The 19,724-nt window shown below is 32.4% G+C and overlaps 1 protein-coding gene across 1 annotated transcript; it reads right to left on the reverse strand.

Annotated features, from left to right (window-relative positions):
* Window positions 1-12,552: 12,552 nt before the first annotated feature.
* On the reverse strand, window positions 12,553-13,011 carry LOC139902678 (uncharacterized). The gene has a single exon (XM_071885283.1). It carries the CDS (start codon window positions 13,009-13,011, stop codon window positions 12,553-12,555), a length of 459 nt encoding a protein of 152 aa, XP_071741384.1.
* Between the last annotated feature and the right edge of the window lie 6,713 nt (window positions 13,012-19,724).

Genomic DNA, 19,724 nt, shown 5'->3' on the forward strand with positions numbered 1-19,724 from the left:
GGAAAATTGTCTTGTATGGCTGATTCATTTAGAACTTCTAATTCGGGATTTTCAAGACGAGAAAGATGATCAGCGGCGAGATTTTCTGCTCCTCTTTTATCTCAGATTTCAATATCAAACTCTTGTAAGAGTAAGATCCAACGGATTAATCTTGGTTTAGCATCTTGTTTTGAAAATAAGTATCTAAGAGCAGAATGGTCGGTATAGACCACCGTTTTTGCTAGAACGAGATATGATCGAAATTTGTCAAATGCAAAGACAATAGCAAGGAGTTCTTTTTCAGTAGTTGTATAGTTTGTTTGTGCTCCTTGTAACGTCTTACTAGCATAATATATAGGTTGAAATCGTTTTTCAATCCTTTGTCCTAAAACGGCTCCCATTGCAAAATCACTTGCATCGCACATTAGTTCAAATGGTAGATTCCAATTTGGTGTTATCATGATCGGCGCATTAGTGAGTTTCTCTTTAAGAATATTAAAAGATTTGATACACTCATCTGAAAAGATGAATGGAGCATCCTTTTCTAGGAGTTTATTCATAGGAGTGGCAATTTTAGAAAAATCTTTTATGAAACGTCGGTAAAAACCGGCATGCCCTAGAAAACTCCTAACTCCTCTAACATTGGTGGGATGTGGAAGTTTAGCAATTACATCTACTTTAGCTCTATCCACTTCAATTCCTTCTTTTGAAATTTTATGTCCAAGAACAATGCCTTCTTTAACCATGAAATGGCATTTCTCCCAATTAAGTACTAGATTTGATTTTTCGCATCTAATTAGCATTCGTTCAAGATTAACTAAACATGATTCAAATGTATCACCGAAGACTGAAAAGTCATCCATGAAAACTTCCATGCATTCTTCTATCATGTCGTGAAAAATCGCCATCATACACCTTTGAAAGGTTGCAGGGGCGTTGCAAAGTCCAAATGGCATGCGTTTGTAAGCAAAAGTACCATAAGGGCACGTGAATGTGGTTTTCTCTTGGTCCTCGGGTGCTATTGGAATTTGAAAATATCCGGAAAATCCATCTAGAAAACAATAGTAACTATTTCCGGCTAATCTTTCCAGCATTTGATCAATAAAAGGTAAGGGAAAGTGATCTTTTCTGGTGGCGTCATTTAATTTTCTATAATCAATACATACACGCCATCCTGTTACAGTCCTAGTAGGAATAAGCTCATTTTTCTCATTTGTAATGACAGTCATGCCACCCTTCTTAGGTACGCATTGAACTGGGCTTACCCATGGACTATCAGAAATTGGATAAATTAAACCTGCATCTAGCAGTTTAATAATCTCTTTCTTAACTACATCTTGCATATTAGGATTTAGTCTTCGTTGGCGTTGCACATACGTTTTATGACCTTCTTCCATAAGGATTTTATGTGTGCAATACGAAGGACTTATTCCTTTAATATCATGAATCTTCCATGCAATGGCTGATTTATGAGCTTTCAACACAGAAATGAGTTGTGATTTCTCATTTTTAGTAAGAGAAGACGATATTATTACAGGTAATTCAGATTCACCATGTAAATAAGCGTATTCCAAATGGTTTGGAAGTGGCTTTAACTCTAATTTCGGAGGTTCTTCTATCGATGATTTATATCGATATCTGTCTTCTTCTTTTAGTATTTGAATTTCTTCTGTTGTTGGTTCATATCCATTAGCTATAAGTGTAGCTAACATTTCAGCTTCATCAATTGGTTCATTACCTTCTCCTAAAGAGCATTCTCCTGTTCCTTGTAATTCTGGAAATTCTTCTAATAATTCTGCATGTGCATCTATAGTTTGAATATAATAACATGTATCATCTATAGATTGTGGTTGTTGCATTGCTCTATCAACTGAAAAGGTAACACTCTCATCCTCTATACTTAGGGTCAGTTTCTTACCGAACACGTCTATCATTGCTTTAGCCGTGTTTAAGAATGGTCTTCCTAATATGAGAGGAACTTGAGAATCTTCTTCCATGTCCAGAACAACAAAATCTACTAGAAATACTAAAGTACCAACTTTAACTAGCATGTTCTCCATTATCCCTCTAGGATATTTTATTGATCTATCGGCTAGTTGTATGCTTATTCTGGTTGGTTTCAATTCTCCAAGGTCTAGTTTAGCGTATAGTGAATACGGCATTAAATTTATACTAGCACCTAAGTCTGCCAATGCTTCTATTGAATTAAGACTACCCAGAAAACATGGAATTGTGAAACTTCCTGGATCAGATAGTTTTTCTGGTATCTTATTCAACAGCACTGCTGAACAATTAGCATTCATAGTAATAGCCGAGAGTTCTTCCATTTTCTTTCTATTTGAGATTAGATCTTTCAAGAATTTAGCATATCTAGGCATTCCTGAAATCACATCAATGAAAGGAAGATTTACATTTATCTGTTTAAACATATCCAAGAATTTGGATTGCTCGGCTTCAAGTTTTTCTTTCTTCATTTTACTCGGATAAGGAAGTGGTGGTTGATATGGTTTAACATAAGGTTTAGCCTTAGCTGTGTTATCTTCATTAATCTTTTCAACTACCGGTTCTTTTTCCTTATCTTGATCAGGTTGTGGTTCTTGTGGAGTAGGAATGGCTTCATCAGAAGTTACAGGTATTTCAGGTGGTTTAAGTGTTGTACCACTTCTTGTGGTAATAGCTTTAGCTGTTTCATTCCGGGGGTTAGCATTTGTATCACTAGGTAGACTTTCCGGTTTTCTTTCACCTATTAACCTTGCTAGGTTACTCACTTCTTGTTCTAGATTTTGAATAGAAGCTTGTTGATTTCTAAATGCTTGAGCATTTTGTTCATTAGTTTGTTTCTGAGATGTGAAAAACTGCGTTTGAGTTTCAACTAGCTTCGTCATCATATCTTCTAAATTTGGCTTTTTATCATCGGTTTGTTGTGGTGGTTTGTTTTGAAAATTAGGTCTTTGCTGATTGTAAGTATTATTGGATACTTGTTGATTGCTAGGACCTTGTTGGTTGTTGTATGGAATATTTCGGTTATAATTTTGGTTTTGATTGTAAATCGGTCTTGGCGGTTGATAATTATTCTGATAATTATTTCCAGGCCTTTGGTTTATGTATGAAATATTCTCTCTTTGTTCCATTGTTAATTCTATACTGAGACAATCTTTTGTCAAATGTGGTCCTCCACACTGCTCACAACTAATTCGTATTGAGTGAATATCCTTAGTCATCTTTTCCATTCGTCTTTCCACAGCATCTATCTTTGCGGAAATGGAAGCTAAGTCATGGCTAGAATCGGCTCTAGCTGCTTTAGATGATCTAATGATATCTTTTTCTTGGTGCCACTCATGTGAGTGGGAAGCAGTGTACTATTTGTACTATTTGACAGGTGTCTAAACCATGTTGCGGACATCCTCTTAACAACTTTCCATATCTTGTCCATGCCTCATATAGAGTTTCATTCGGTTTCTGTGTGAACGTAACAATTTCTGCTTGAAGTCTTACGGCTTTAGATGCAGGAAAGAATTGTTTAAGAAATTTGTCAACTAAAACATCCCATGTATCAATCGCCCCTTTAGGTAACGATTCCAACCAATCTTTGGCTTCTCCCTTTAAAGTCCAGGGAAATAACATGAGATATATCTGTTCATCCTCCACTTCTCGGATTTTAAATAGTGTGCAGATTCTATTAAAGGTACGTAGATGTTCATTTGGATCTTCCTTCGGCGCACCACTAAATTGGCATTGATTAGTCACCATGTGTAGAATTTGTCCTTTGATTTCATAATCTGGCGCATTAATGTCTGGATGAGTAATTGCGTGACCTTGGCCAGTGCGTTTAGCTCTCATTCGGTCTTCCATACTTAAAGGTTCCAGATTCTCCATAATTGAATTTGTTGAATCGGTATCACTAGATGATTTTGATTTAATGGTTCGTTCCTCAACAATCTCTGTTTGAATGATTGGTGGCTCCGGAGGAAAGTTTAATGGTTCAGGATCTACGAACCGTTCCTGAATATTCTCCGGATTCTCAATTGTGAGGTCGGGTTCAAAAAATGGATTATCGGAAATTTGAACTGAAGTACTTGGTCGACTGGATGACGATTCTAAAGAAAAATCAACGGCGGTTATATTTGCTAAATGTCTTGATCGAGTTACAGGTGGTGAACGTACAAAAGGTGGTGAACGTCTTGCTCGGTGCATTCACTGAATATCCTATTAGTTTTAAAAAGGAAAGAAAAATTATAATAAGTTATCCAATTAATAGACTTTTCTGATTTTGCCCACGTTTTGAATAGCCAAAAGATGCAGCAGAGGGGCAGGATTCGTTTGGTCTCAATATAATTGAGGACTGTTTGGCTCCAATAACCCGGTCCACGTACAAATCCAACTATTACTACGAACCAGAAAATTTTGATGTCTATTAAATTTAATCACTTAAAATAAATTTTCGTAATTTTAAGAAATTTAGATAAGAAGTAGAATAAAAATCTATGTCCTAAAACTAGAATAGCGAGAAATAAGAAAGAAAAAGAGTTCGTCGGAAAAAGGTTGAAAAAGAAAAATGGTTGAAAAATAAAAGGTGACGAAAAAATAAAAGAAACTTATAAAACTTAAAAATACTTGACTAACCTAACCTTATTACTACAACTAACTTAAAATTATAATCGCAAATTGAGATTACTAATTGGAATGATAATTGATACATAGGTAAAAAGTCGTCTAAAAATATTAAAGCTTACAGGAAAAACTAAATCCCAAATGAAAATAACTTAAAAAGAAACTAAAACTTAAAAAGGCGTCGCAAAATTCTAAAGCACCTAAATCTTAGTCTAAAGAAAAAGCACTTAAGGAATTCTACGGCAAAGCCTAAAAATCTAGGAGTAAAAATAACTATGGCAAAAACTAAGTTTAAAACTAAATATGAGCTAAAAATACAAAAGTTACGCTAAAGCGATTAAAAAGGGACAAAATATAAAAATATACAAAAAGTTGTAAAAATTACAATTTTTATAAAAATATTATTTTTATATTATTTATTTAATAAAACTATTAATTTTATAATTTAATAAAACTAATTAATACTAAATACATAAATTAAATAAAAAGTAAAAGTTAAAATAAAATTAATTATAATAATAATAATAATTAGGGTTAATAATAATAATAATTATTAAATACCCCGTAATTAATGCTGAATTAGGGTTCTGGTCAGCTGTGTCAGAGTCACTCCGCGAGTTGCGGTATTTAAAACATCAAACCCCGCGAGTCACGGGGTTCAGAATTTCAACTGACAGGTTTAATCTTCAACGCGTTTTTCTTTATTTATTTATTTATTTTATTTTCTGTTTTTAATTTTTTCTGTTTATAAAAAAATATATGTGTATAAATAAAACTTATATTTAAAACTTAAATAAAAATAGAATCACTTTATAATTTTATAAATAAAAATCTTAAAACTAGATTTATATATATATTTTTTTTATATTTTTTTTTTATATTTTCGAATATTAAAAAACGTTTTTTTTTTTTTTTTTATATTAGCGTTGCGCTTCCGGCGTTTAGAAAGTTCCCCGGCAGCGGCGCCAAAAATACTTGATGTAGTAGCGGAGTGGTACAAAATAGTTATTAATTTTAGCAGGAAAAACTATTAAATACGATACAATTTTACACAAGATATTTATTTATTTATTGAATGGATATACTTAAACCTTGCTACAACACTTATAGGCAGTGTACCTAATCGTACAGTAGTGTAGTTTTTAGTAAGTCCGGTTCGTTCCACATGGAATCTTTTTTAAACAAAGCTCAACGCTATATTAGTTTACTTTTATAAAAATACAAATATATATATAAGTAATATTATTATTATAAAGGGGGATTTTTACCGTTTAATGACCGGTTTGTCGATTTTAAAACTTTAGTCGCAGTTAAAACCAAATGAAAAATATTAAAAATAAATACAAGACTTAAATTAAAGCATGAAGTAAATAACGATAAATGAAATTGCGAATAATAAAAGTGCGATAAAATAAACTTGCGATAATTAAAAAGTACGATAATTAAAAGTGCGATTAAATACAATAATAATAAAAATGCGATAATTAGAAGTGCAATTAAATATAAAATAAATGAAATTAAATATGAAATAAAAGAATTATGCTTATTTAAACTTCCGTAATCATGATGTTTGACGTGTTGATTTTAGTTTTATGCCCATGGGTTAATTGTCCTTTGTCCTGGATTATTTAATATGTCCGTCTGGTTTTTATCCATAACAGTCCATCAGTCATAAATATAAAGTGCGAGTGTCCTCGTCAAATTATCCTTATACCCGAAGTTAAATATTCCAACTAATTGGGGACTTAAACTGTAACAAGATTTTAATACTTTGTTTAATAATTACACCAGGATGTCGACTGAGTGTAACCCAAGGTTTTAATATTTTGTTATCAATTATACCAAGTGTCCTTTGTACATAATTTCACCCCTGTTTTAATTATTCTAGTGGCTATTAATCCATTCCCGTGTCCGGTTAAATGAACGATTATTCGTACATATAAATACCCCGCCCATCGTGTCCGATTGAGTGTATATGGTAATTTATAGGGACGCCCAATTGTAAATCTTTATATTAACATTAACAAACTATCATTTAGTTAAACAAATATAAAGCCCATTAATAGCTCATAGTCTAATTTCCACAAGTGTCGTTCTTTTGTCCAAACCCCAATTATGGTACAAAGCCCAATTACCCAATTTTAGTAATTAGCCCAACATCATGATTACTTCGTTTTAAATAAGCATAATAATAACTTAGCTACGAGACATTAATGTAAAAAGGTTGAACATAACTTACAATGATTAAAAATAGCGTAGCGTTACACGGACAGAATTTCGACTTACAACCTTACAATATTCGCTAACATACCCTTATTATTAGAATTATAATTAAAATTAAAATTAAAATATAAATTATAAATATAAATATATCGTATGAATGAGGAGAAAAAAGATGATGAAAATGATCAGAATTCGGTTTGCTTTATAGGGAGTTTCAAAACTGGGGGCTCCGCGACTCGCGGCCATTTTGGCCTTCAAACTCCGCGAGTCGCGGAGAATGAAATTACAGCTCACATCTTTGGAGTCTTTCTCTGCCGATGGTTTTTATTTATAAATATAATATATATATATATAATTAATTATATATTATATTATATTTATATACCTAGTTAACTTGTAATTTTTAGTCCGTTGCGTCGAGCGTTGAGAGTTGACTCTGGTCCCGGTTCCGGATTTTCGAACGTCCTTGCGTACAATTTTATATTTTGTACTTTGCGTTTTGAATCTTGTACTCTTGTAATTTAGAGACGTTTCTTATCAATAATTGGAACCTCTTTGATTGTCTTTTGTTCTTTTGAGCTTTTTGGTCGTTTGCGTCTTCAATTCGTCGAATCTGTCTTTTGTCTTCACCTTTTATTATTTAAACGAATATCACTTGTAAATAGAACAATTGCAACTAAAAGCTTGTCTTTCTTGAGGAATAATGCTATGAAATATATGTTCGTTTTTAGCATTATCAACGGCCCAAGAGCAGATATAGTACACGACCAATTAACATCAAATAATTTCGGTTTTGAGGTGGGACTGCTAGCGATGGAAATAAAAAAAAACAACAGAAGCTGGGGAAATAGAGACAACAAACACATCCCTTTCTTCTTTTACAGCTCATCATCCACTATCAATCCTAATCATCATCTTTCATATTATAATCATCTTTTTTTTTAAAACAGAAAGAGAAGCAGAACTGCAGCTGCAGTCTTTACGAATTTTTTTTTAATGATGGCGATAAAAAAATGAAACAGAAAAGAACCACTCGTAGCAGCGTTCTTTGGACAGAAACATAAATCAGAAAACATGTAACAGTGTAGCAGCAGTGATTAGATGATGGTTGCAGGTTCATTGTTTATGATTTTGGTTTGTTTTGGGCTGTTCAAAAGAAATATCGGAACAATAACAGAAGTAGCAGAAAACGGAACATGAAACAGTAATGGAACAATGATAATGTTTGATAGTAGTTGCAATAGTAAAACGATAGTCACCATGGTGGGTTCGTTTTGATTAGGTTCAAGTAAATAACAGCTGCAAGATTAGTGGTTTATATTGGTGGTCTTGGTGGTTATCTATTGATTGATCATTGAAACAAAAGCAAGATAGTTACAGTGACAATCACAGCGAATTACAACTAGGTTTGTAGCAGTTTTAGTTGGTCGGTTGTAGTGGCTTACGATGCTCATAGCTAAAACCGAAAACATAATTAGGTGAGAGAGAGGAGAGAGAGAGGTGAGAGATGGTGGTTTTTGACGGTTGCAATAACCAGAAAGCAACAAGTTGTTGGGTGGGTTTATGATGGTGGTGAATGATTGCGATTGGGGTTGTTGAGGTGACCGGAATTTGAAGGAAGAGAGGTGATGGTGGAGAGGTACCTGTGTAGCTGTAGCAGAAACGAGGGAGCAGCAACAGGAGCATAAAGGTAACGAAGGTGGTGTTTGTTCTCATCAACAGAAAAAAGTTTTCATGAGTGTATGTTCATGGTGATCAAAGTGGCTCATGGTGGTTGATGGTAAGGTAGGTGAAGGTGTAAATGGTGGTGGTGATCTGTGAGAGAGAAAGGAGGATGGTGATCAAATGGGTTTCGAGAATGATATGATCGATTTTTGTTGTTCTATATGAGTATATGTATATAGAAGATATATATAGAAGATAGGTGAGTGGTTGTTTTACTCTCTGTAATACTTGCATATATATATATATATATATATATATATATATATATATATATATATATATATATATATATATATATATATATATATATATGACTTTCGATGCAAGAACACTAAACATAATATAAATAAATATCTTGTGCACAGTAATCTAAATAGTAAACAGGTACATGTTTTGTGTTGCTGTGTGCATGTGCATCATGCAATGTATATATATATAATAAAAGTTGAAGTGGGTGCAGAGAGTCAAAAAGCAAAACACAATTAATTTACCATCTCGTGATTATTAGTTGGCTGTATACCACCGACAGTGTTCACGGATTGCGATATCGTGTCCATTTCTAAACAGTTAACGTATAAACGTGTTCCTAAAAATTCTAAATTTTTAATTTAAGTCTAATTATTTATTTTGATCATTAAATGTTTGAAACCTGATCAAAAAGGTGTGTCTAATATTTATTTTTAACTTCAAGTAATCTATACGGAGTATTATAATTCAACTCATCAAAGTAAAAATATTTTTAATAAATCTAAACTTTACATAACTTAATTATGGACCAATATTTGATTCTAACTTCTCATAAATTCGAGTCTTAACTTATTTAATATCGTTCATAAAAATTGACCTGTCATTCGAGCTCGATCCCAACTAAAAATTAAATATTTTTAAAATTGATAAAATAGATTCTAAATATATTTTTAATAAGCCTAAAATTTATAGAACTCATTTTCGGATCACCGTTTATTTTAAAATCATATAAGTTCGAATTAAACTTCTTTAAATAATAATCGAAACGTCCAACGAGTATTACAATCATTAAATAATTATATTTAATATACTCTATACATATATTTATATTTATTTTTATATGTATACACATTTATTTACAAATAATGGTTCGTGAATCGTCGAAACTTGTCGAAGTCAAATGATTTCATAAAACAGTTCAAAAATTTTGAGATTCAACATTACAGACTTTGTTTATCGTGTCGAAACATATAAAGATTAAGTTTAAATTTGGTTGGAAATTTCCGGGTCGTCACACAATATATATTTTTGGGACTGAGAATACATGCGCTTTTATAAATGCTTTACGAAATAGACACAAGTAATCGAAACTACATTCTATGGTTGAATTGTTATACCGGATATCGCCCTTGTTGAACTTGGTAACCTAAGAATTGGTGCATATTATAATTGCCACCAATTGACGCGAATCCTAAAGATAGATCTATGGGCCTTGACAAGCCCCAGTCAGAGAATTTGAACTGCTTTAGTACTTCGATTTTATTTTTTGAGGATATTCTAGATGCATTTTGTTAATGTCGGTTACCAGGTGTTCAATCCATATGAATGAATTTTAAACACTTACGAGTGTATGATTATTGAATAAATGAAATCTTGTGGTCTATTAAAATTATGTAAATGATTGATTACGATAAACTAATGAACTCACCAACCTTTTTGTTGACACTTGAAAGCATGTTTATTCTCAGGTATGAAAGAAATCTTCCGCTGTGCATTTGCTCATTTTAGAAATATTACTTGGAGTCATTCATGCCATATTTCAAAAGACGTTGCATTCGAGTCGTCGAGTTCATCAAGATTATTATTAAGTCAATTATAGTTGGATATATTATGAAATGGTATGCATGCCGTCAACTTTCGTTGTAAAGAAAGATTGTCTTTTAAAATCGAATGCAATGTTTGTAAAATGTATCATATAGAGGTCAAGTACCTCGCGATATAACCAAATGTAATGTATTCGTCCAGATGGATTAGGACAGGTCATTAGAACCTGCACGTTGTTTATGAAAATGAAATCATGTGGTCTATTATGACGATTTATTATATAGGTTAAACCTATGACTCACCAACATTTTTGTTGACGTTTTAAGCATGTTTATTCTCAGGTAATTATTAAGAGCTTCCGTTGTTGCATGTTATTTAAAGACAAGATTTGGAGTCAGCATGCTTGTATTATATTGTTTAAAACTGCATTCGGAAACATCTTTTGTTGTAACATGTTATTAACCATCATGTAATGGTTGTGTGTAAACTTTGTATTTTTAGATTATCATTGATTGATAATCTATATTATGTCAGTTAAACCTTTATCAAATAAAGAAAGGTTATGGTTTGTTTTGAAAACGAATGCAGTCTTTGAAAAACGTCTCATATAGAGGTCAAAACCTCGCAATGAAACCAATTAATATGAAACGTTTATAATCGATATGAACGGGGCATTTCAATTGTCTTATCAAGAAAACCTTGTTCAAAGTGGATGAATTTTCATACATGTTAGATAAAGCCGAAAGCAATCCCGCCATTGTGGTTTAACCCACGATGTTGTAAGCAACGTTCTTGACTAGAGAAAGTCGAACAACTCCAAGGGCTTGCCTATACAACAACTCACACTCGCCTTGAGCCATCTCTTCCGGTTTAATACCGATTAACGGTTGGTAAAGCTTCTTTTGATAGAGTAGATCTTCAATTTGCATCTTCCAAAAGCTAAAATCGGTACCATCAAACCTATCAATCATCACACCACTCTTTTTCGCCATTGTTCTCGCAAAAACCGAGCCTAAGCTTTGATACCACTTGTTAGGAATAAGTGTGTGACCCTAACAAAACTTGATAACCTCAAGTTATCAAATTCACTTATAATAAACGAAAAATATTGATGAACAAGAAGAAAACTAGCAAGAATGATAAAAAAAAAAACACGAGAATATAACGAGGTCATATGTAATCAAAGATAATTACTTTAATCCTCAGTCAACCAATGAGTATTCTCATTGATAAAATTCATGGTACAATGTATGGGTTACAATAGGGTGTTTATATAGGCAAAACTCAACAAGAAAATAGCTTTGAAAACAAGAAAACTCATTCTAGAACAAAACTGGCAGCCCAGCTCCCGACTCGTGATCGCGAACCTCACACACAAACCATCTCGCGATCGCGAGATGCATGTCGAGGGTAATCTCCATTAGGGAGTTTCAGACTAGCAATCTCGAACCTTGTGCATCAGTTTTTCATTTTTTGATTTCTTGTTTAATTCGATTCGCACTCCCAACACCTTTAGTGACCCAAAAATATTCAACCTATCATGATAACATTGCTATAACATTTGAATTAAACTACAAAACAATAAACATGTACCGATGTACATCAAAATATGGTTGAACAGCATTAACTATGTATAGCTGCCTAATTCAATATCACTTCAAGTTATTTATATACATATACAAGAGTATAAATTGAGGAGGTTTTTTATGATGCATACAATTGAGAAGGCTATTCACCAACCTAAGGATAAGATTATTTGGAAATGACAAGTTTTTTTTTTTTTCTTTTTTTCTTTTTATATATATTTTGAATTTTGAATTTAGAATGTACGTAGTATAATCACATTAAACTTAATTGCGACAATTTTAAGCTTTTTTTATTGGGGTAAAGAATTTTAATTTTTTTTTTTTATTCCATGGATACGAGAAATATAATTGCATTTTCTGATTTGAACATGAAACATGTTATCCTAATCACTGGATCACATAGGTGATGATCATTTGAAATAAAGCTACGTACCTGCATCTTAATTTCATCGTATCCAAGCCTTGCTGATTCATTTGTAATCCATCTGCATCAAGTATAAGTTAAAAATTATTTTATAATCTTAAATCTTAATTATAACTATGTTGCTATTTCATGCACTAACAAATGCCGTGTACAAAACAATGCATGTTCTTTAACAAATTAACATCTTGATGGTACAAATATAACGATCGAGAATTAAGCTGAAAAAACAAATTGAGATGGGATCTGATCATGAAGTTGATGATTTCTATTGATCGCCAACGCCTTATAGATCTCGATTATCATCTTCTCGTCGTATTCCTTAACCGTTGTCTTCCCAAATCCATCTCCACTAAAACCAGTCATTGTCCTTCCCCTTACAATCGAAGTATTAGCCAACTTCATCATAATCTTCACATAAGCATCACGAAGTCCTAAAAACAACTTCCGTGGGGACCCACCTAGCTTGATTTTCAACCTTGGATTTATTCTAAACCGCAACAATCTTCTTCTGATCTTCCTCCTCGACATCTGCCTCATGGTGCCACCAAACACCTCCTCACATTCGCCAAGTCCGGTGCTCGTGGCATTCGTAGTGGTAGCGAGGCGGTCGTATCCTCGTGTTCGCGAATAGCATTTTACACCATCGTATACTTTAGTTGTCAAGCCTTCCATGTTGCAAAATATGTAAATGAATAGAATTTTAAGAGTATATGGGAGGATTTTATATCTTATACTCCCTCCGTCCCATATTAATAGTCTACCTTTCCTTTTTCGTCCGTCCCAAATTAATAGTCCACTTTCATAAATGGAAAAGAATAATTAGTTAAATTACTTTTATACCCTTACTTTATTAAGTAAGATAAAAGTATAGGTAAAAAGTAATGGGTAAAATTGAAAAGTAGGGAAAAAGTAGATAAAAAGTACATGTAACAGTTACTTTTTTTTAAACTGTGTGTTTTTTTGTGTATGGACTATTAAATTGAGACGGAGGGAGTAACATATAAGATGTGTTATATTATTGAGATTGAGAAATGAGAAATAATGGTGTTGCCACCTTACCTATAAATCTCACGGATTTCTTTAATGCATCTGTGTAAATGTGTAATACCCACCGTTGGATTGAATTTGGATCCCACTACTTTGACCTTTTGTTTTTGGTTTAATAACACCTCAGATCTCACCACCTAGAAATATAGATATATAGATATAGATGTACCTTATCTATATTCATTAAATTCTTTTGATTTTACTCCGTAACTGTTACCATTTCACTATCGTTTCTTTTGCCAAAAAATAAAAAATAAAAGATAAAATTAAAAAACACTGTTGCCATGTCACATTTTCACCAACTTTTTTTAGTGAAAGAACAAACTAAATAAGTACTTTCACCCCTACTATAAGTACCATTAATGATTAATGATAATGATTTTTAAAATATAGTCTTTTCTACCATCGTTAATATGTATAAAAGTATATTGTAAGTTGTAACCATGCTCATGCCATTTAATATATTTATATTTATATAACAATGATAGCGATTAATTATTGATTTAAAGTGACTATTGTTTAATTTTACAGTACTTAGAAGCCTGAAAGCTACATTAAAAAATAATCTATGTAAAATTAATATGTAAACACCACTTATTTCATAACTGTTATCTGGTTACAAATAATACTTATGTCACTCCCTATCGTAACTAAATTATATGATCCTCTTAACCTTTCACATCAACGTAATATCAACACAAATATCCTATAACTAATTCATAATAAAACACTCCCTATCATGGCTAACACAATACTCCTCTTAATATACAATGTAGAAGCAATAAAACATCAAGTCCAACAATAAAAAGTCACTGGGCCACAATTCCTATAACTAAGATTTATACTTCCGTTAAATTGATGGTGAGTGCGGGTAACTAAGCCGTGCTTATGATTCATTACGGGTAACTACGGATAACTAGCGAGTAATAGAGCCATAGGGAGTGGTCTTATTGTTTTCGTTCCAGAGTCTACATTACTATTAATCTGTATCTCAAAATATAAATCTCATACTCAAAATAACACAAAAAGATTATTGAAATTTTAATTCTAGCCTATTTATATATGATAGTCAACAAAATATTTATTTATAATTTCTTACGTCACTTACTTTATTAAGAAAATTAATTAATTTGAACAAAATTAAATGAAGAACGAAATACATATTTTAATAATATATTTAAAATTCAACATTTTTAGTTAGGGACACTTTCTGTTTGACGGAAAGTATATTATATATGTAAATAAGTTATACAAGATATATATATATATATATATATATATATATATATATATATATATATATATATATATATATATATATATATATATATATATATATATATATATATATATATACTAGCTTAAGACCCGCAAAATTTGGGGGTTTCGACAATAAAAATTACAAATAATATACATTATTTATGAGCACATTTTTATAACGACAAGAATAATAAAATGTTTAATAAACATTCAAACACTCTCAGACAATCAAGTTTTTTCATCACTTGTCTTCTTAAATTCTTTATCGCTAAATCTTAAATAAAGCTAGTATATCAGATTAGCTGGTAGCTAAATCTTAAAAAGAGAAGAGTGCAAGTTCAAATACACACTTCCGTTGCATCTGGTCTAAAAAGTTCAGTAGCAACATCACCAACAGCTTTAATAGTTTCCACATAGATATTTGTTGTTTTAGCTTCAGATTCAGCAGCTCTTACGACCATCTTCACCAAATCAGATACGATCACATCAATGATAATTATATGCCTCTTTATGGCTAGTGAAATATGATTCTATTTCACATATAAAAAAACTACTTTGTAAGCTATAAGGGTTGTACCACAATACAATATGCACCTGAACACTTGTTACGTAATCATCACCGGAAGAAAAGAGTAGGTGGCATCTAAATGGCCTACATAGCAAAGGGAACTAATATTCAAAATAGTTGAGACAATCAACTTAATTCTGGTATAACATTGTAAAATGCAACTATATACAAAGTCATTATTAATCCAAAGAAGACACATAAAATTTGATATCAAATTGATTAGTCTGAGCGAAAAACTATTTGAAAACTAAATTCAAAGATGACTCACCCAACGAACAAATCAACAAAACTCAAAAAAGCATGATGACTAACCCAATTAACCACACAATTGGCCTTCCTAGATAAATGAAAAAAGGCCAATGCTCTAATCAACCCAACTTACCATATCCATTAGTGATTATCTTATGAGTTCGCTCATTCCACAAGGCCTTCATATATATGAGAAATCCAAAAAAACAAAAGTTACCCAAGTTGACCTGAAATGAAGTGCAAATAGAAGCCAAGTTAATCAGCTTACAATTAAACAATGGTTTTAACTTATTAACCCCATTCCACTCAGCAAACTTATAATTTTGTTGATCCTGAGTCAATAAAATACGGAACTTATGTAGCATTATGGTTATCCACTACACCATTTCACTGGCTTGCTCAACATTTTCTTCATTTTCAGAATCGAGGTTATCATTATCTTTAAGGAACGTTCAGAATCATGCCCATTCAGTAACCAATATCTAATTTTTTGATCAGTTACTCAAACCACCCGACCCGCCCATTTTACCATATTTAATAGTAAAGTTCTAATTTGATCGTTGCTTATTGGAGCTCATAAACAGAGCCATTATGATAATCATGATCAAGTTTTGAAGCATAACTACTCTTTGGACCCAATCCACAACTTAAGTCTTGAACTTGATCTAGAATCATTTCTTCATTAATTGTGGTTATAATACCAACACTTGAGCTACACGAACCAACACTTACGGTCTGAACTTTTTGACCTGAATTTATATAGTTACTAAAGGTTAAGCTTGTAACAGAACTACAACTACTATTATTACTATATACCCATTTGAGTTTTTTCAATAAAACATACCCATTTGACACATTTGACCCATTTGACACATTTATAATAAAACATACCCGTTTGGACTCAATTGACCTTTTTTATCATTTTAATTTAACAACATGGCTTGAACCATCTATAATAAAACATACCTGTTGTGAAGCTTGGTTTCATGTTTTCCTGACAAAGAAGAATTGAATGCTATATGCAGATGAAACAAATGCAGGTCTACTGTTCTGCAGTTTGCGAAATGGAAATATCCAAGATAATTTGCTATCATTTTAAAACCAAAATCACACCTAGATGTATAGTCCAAAATTACCTATTTACAAATGTAAAACATTAGCATTTAATAGAATTAAAGCTTTTTTATAAAAAGCTGTAAGGATATGTAGTGTTAGTTTGCTTACCGAAAACAAAGAAAATAATGATAGAAGTATGTTAGTATAGGGTTATCAACAAAAGTTAAGTACACTCCGGTAAGTTGTTTAGTTTTCTACTGTATGTGAATGCCTAAGAGTAAGTAATGTGAGGGCTGGTTTTGTTAGACATTTTCTTCAAACAACTTCATCCATTTACATTTTTCTTTGGGTACCTGCATTTAATAGAACACAAAAGAATACGGAGTATAAGATTTTATGCTAGAAATATGAAGGTAACACAACAAAGTCATTGTAAAACACTACCTAATTTTCAAAAATGAATTACTCATCCACCTATAAAGAAGCACATCTTCCATAGCTGAACTAAAAAAATAGTATATTTTTTAAGCACACAAATAAAAAGCATCATAAATCATAAATCATGAAAATAAAATCTCACCATATGTTCTGCTTTATTGGATCGGGTTCATGAAGATAAAATACCACCTATAAAAATCTCACCAGTGTTGTTGTAGTAGATCTTTTTTTGTTTCACCATTAAAGAAAGTTAATGCCGAGGAAGATAAAAGTGCAACATACTAAGCGAAACAGTTGCATAGTGAAACAAATATTTTGAAAAATAACAAACCAAAAAAGCAAATACTAAACCTAACATCAAACAAACAACAAAACCTTTGGAAACTAAAAAAACAATCGGTCAGTAAACATTCTGAAAAATATAACCCTAGAAACAAATGGAAATCGATCACCAAACCTTATATGGCCTCTTTGCGAGCAATATTAACCTTCATAAAACAATCCTTAGCAGCTTATATACCAGTAGCGCCTACACAACTGCTATACCAGTAGCGCATGATCTCCCTGCACATATATACTAAACATCTGGAAACCTATAATGACCCGAGTAATTAATCGTACTAAAATCCCTAAAAGAGTTTGGTCGGGTTATCCAAACCATAATATATGAAACTAAGAAAACATCACTTTTATAGATCAAAATAAGTTGGATCGGGTTGATACGACACAACTTTGGGAATTTTTTTTATATGAATAAATAGTATTATAATCATAATATATCAAATCAAAGTGTAAAAATGGGATTTTAACATACTGTTAAAATGGGACTTCAATAAGATTCTTGTCAACAGTAACATTGCTCAAGTTGGTATTAGGTTCAAATCCACTTTTCCCTTGAACATACTCTTGAAGGCGATTTTGAAGTCATTAGATTCACTTCTCGTCCTTTTTCTTCTGGACGATGAATGATATAGAAATTGCGAAGGTGCTAACTATTAGGTTTAAAGAGCATATATTATTACTAATCAGAAACACATATACACATTACACACACAAACCTTCTTCATTTTTTTGAAACGTTTTAGCATCAAACTGCTCCCTTTATGTGAAAATATCCAAAGAACCCATGTCAGTCATTGCAAGCTAACCAATGTACTCTTTGAATAGCTCACTACCTAAAAAGCATTGCAAGCTAACCCGCAAAAAATTACACATCTTCTTGCTTTTGGATCGCCAATCACATGATAAAAACATAAAAAAAAAACACTAATTAAATAATTTAGCATATAATAAAAATAATACGTTTATGCTTACCACATTGTGGATACTCTGAAAGTTGGTTAACCCTGTCCTGGCCAGTCAATACCTTATAAAAATAGCAGAATTCGTAGTAAAAGGAGACTGAACTCCACCACTAATAAACAAATTTGGATACTTGCAACTACTTATTTGAGATATCAGTAATGGTAGTAGAAAACAACAAACTCCTTACCCTTTCAGCATCAAGTTGATATGAAAGTAGAGCAAATTGCATAACATGACATCCCATAAGCACTTGTCACTCCTTGGATTGAAACTTATTGGCCAATTACTATAATTTGAATACAACACATTCACATAATGATTTCCGATCTATGAAAATAAACATAGGACATTAGTTACCTACTCTTTTAGAAATAAACAAATAATGATTTCATTGTACTCTATCAATTTACTATCACTACTAAATAACAATGAAGTGTTTTTTTTCATCATACAGCTGCTTTCTGTTTATCCCTTGAATTAATGTAACAACCCGTCATCGCAAAATCGAAACATAACGTGTTTTCCTTTTTTTTTAAACAGTAAAATGGCCTGGCGGTTTGCGCGTCGCGCACTAAGGCACGAAACCAGATCAAAAATGAGACAGGCCAGTTTTCCTAAAATTCCACCCATTTGCGCGGTGCGCATATCACTGCGCGGCGCGCATTAGAACACAAAAAGGGCTGTTGCCAAAATTTCACATAAAAGGCCAACACTACCGCACCCAAAACCATACAACTTAAATTCGGTTACAACCCAAAGTAGTTTACATATTTCGAAGATTAGAGTTTACAAAAGGATACGACGACCCGTACAATGCCAAAGTATTTTCGATCCATAAGTTTAAGTACCAAACAAAAGACGAGCATGGTGTTTGGGATTAAACTACCCAAAACCTAGGTCGAATTACAAAAACCTCCTCTAACAAATCCAAAGAGGTAAAATCTCTAATCCAAGCGTATACCCTTGCCCTTGTCCACGTCGAAGCCTAAAAAGATAAACAACGATAGGGTAAGCTAAAGCTTAGTGAATGCAATAATTATACATATACATATATAACCTACTTACTTGCAATCACTTACACCATACCGCATACAAGCTAGCAATTCGACAACTATGCAAACATTATGCATAAACCAATATCCTCAATTCGTAACAAGCTAGCGATACCAAAAGCATATAGTTCACAATTAAGCATGCTAATACAAAATTCACACAACCATGGTTAACCAATCGTACAAGGGAACGGTACTCGCTAGAGACCATCGGAGTTCATAACATCCATTAGTGTACATACGACGCGTAATCACTAATCCCCCGGGGTGATGTCTTGAACACCGCGAAAATCTCACCCCCATGACAATGTGGTGTCTTGAACACCGCGGCAATTACACATGTCAATCAAACAAATGAGTGGTGTCTTGAACACCGCGACAATTCCACTCCCATGACAATGCGTTGTCTT

This window comes from Rutidosis leptorrhynchoides, chromosome 3, assembly GCF_046630445.1.
Source record: "Rutidosis leptorrhynchoides isolate AG116_Rl617_1_P2 chromosome 3, CSIRO_AGI_Rlap_v1, whole genome shotgun sequence".
In the NCBI taxonomy this organism is placed as follows: domain Eukaryota; kingdom Viridiplantae; phylum Streptophyta; class Magnoliopsida; order Asterales; family Asteraceae; genus Rutidosis; species Rutidosis leptorrhynchoides.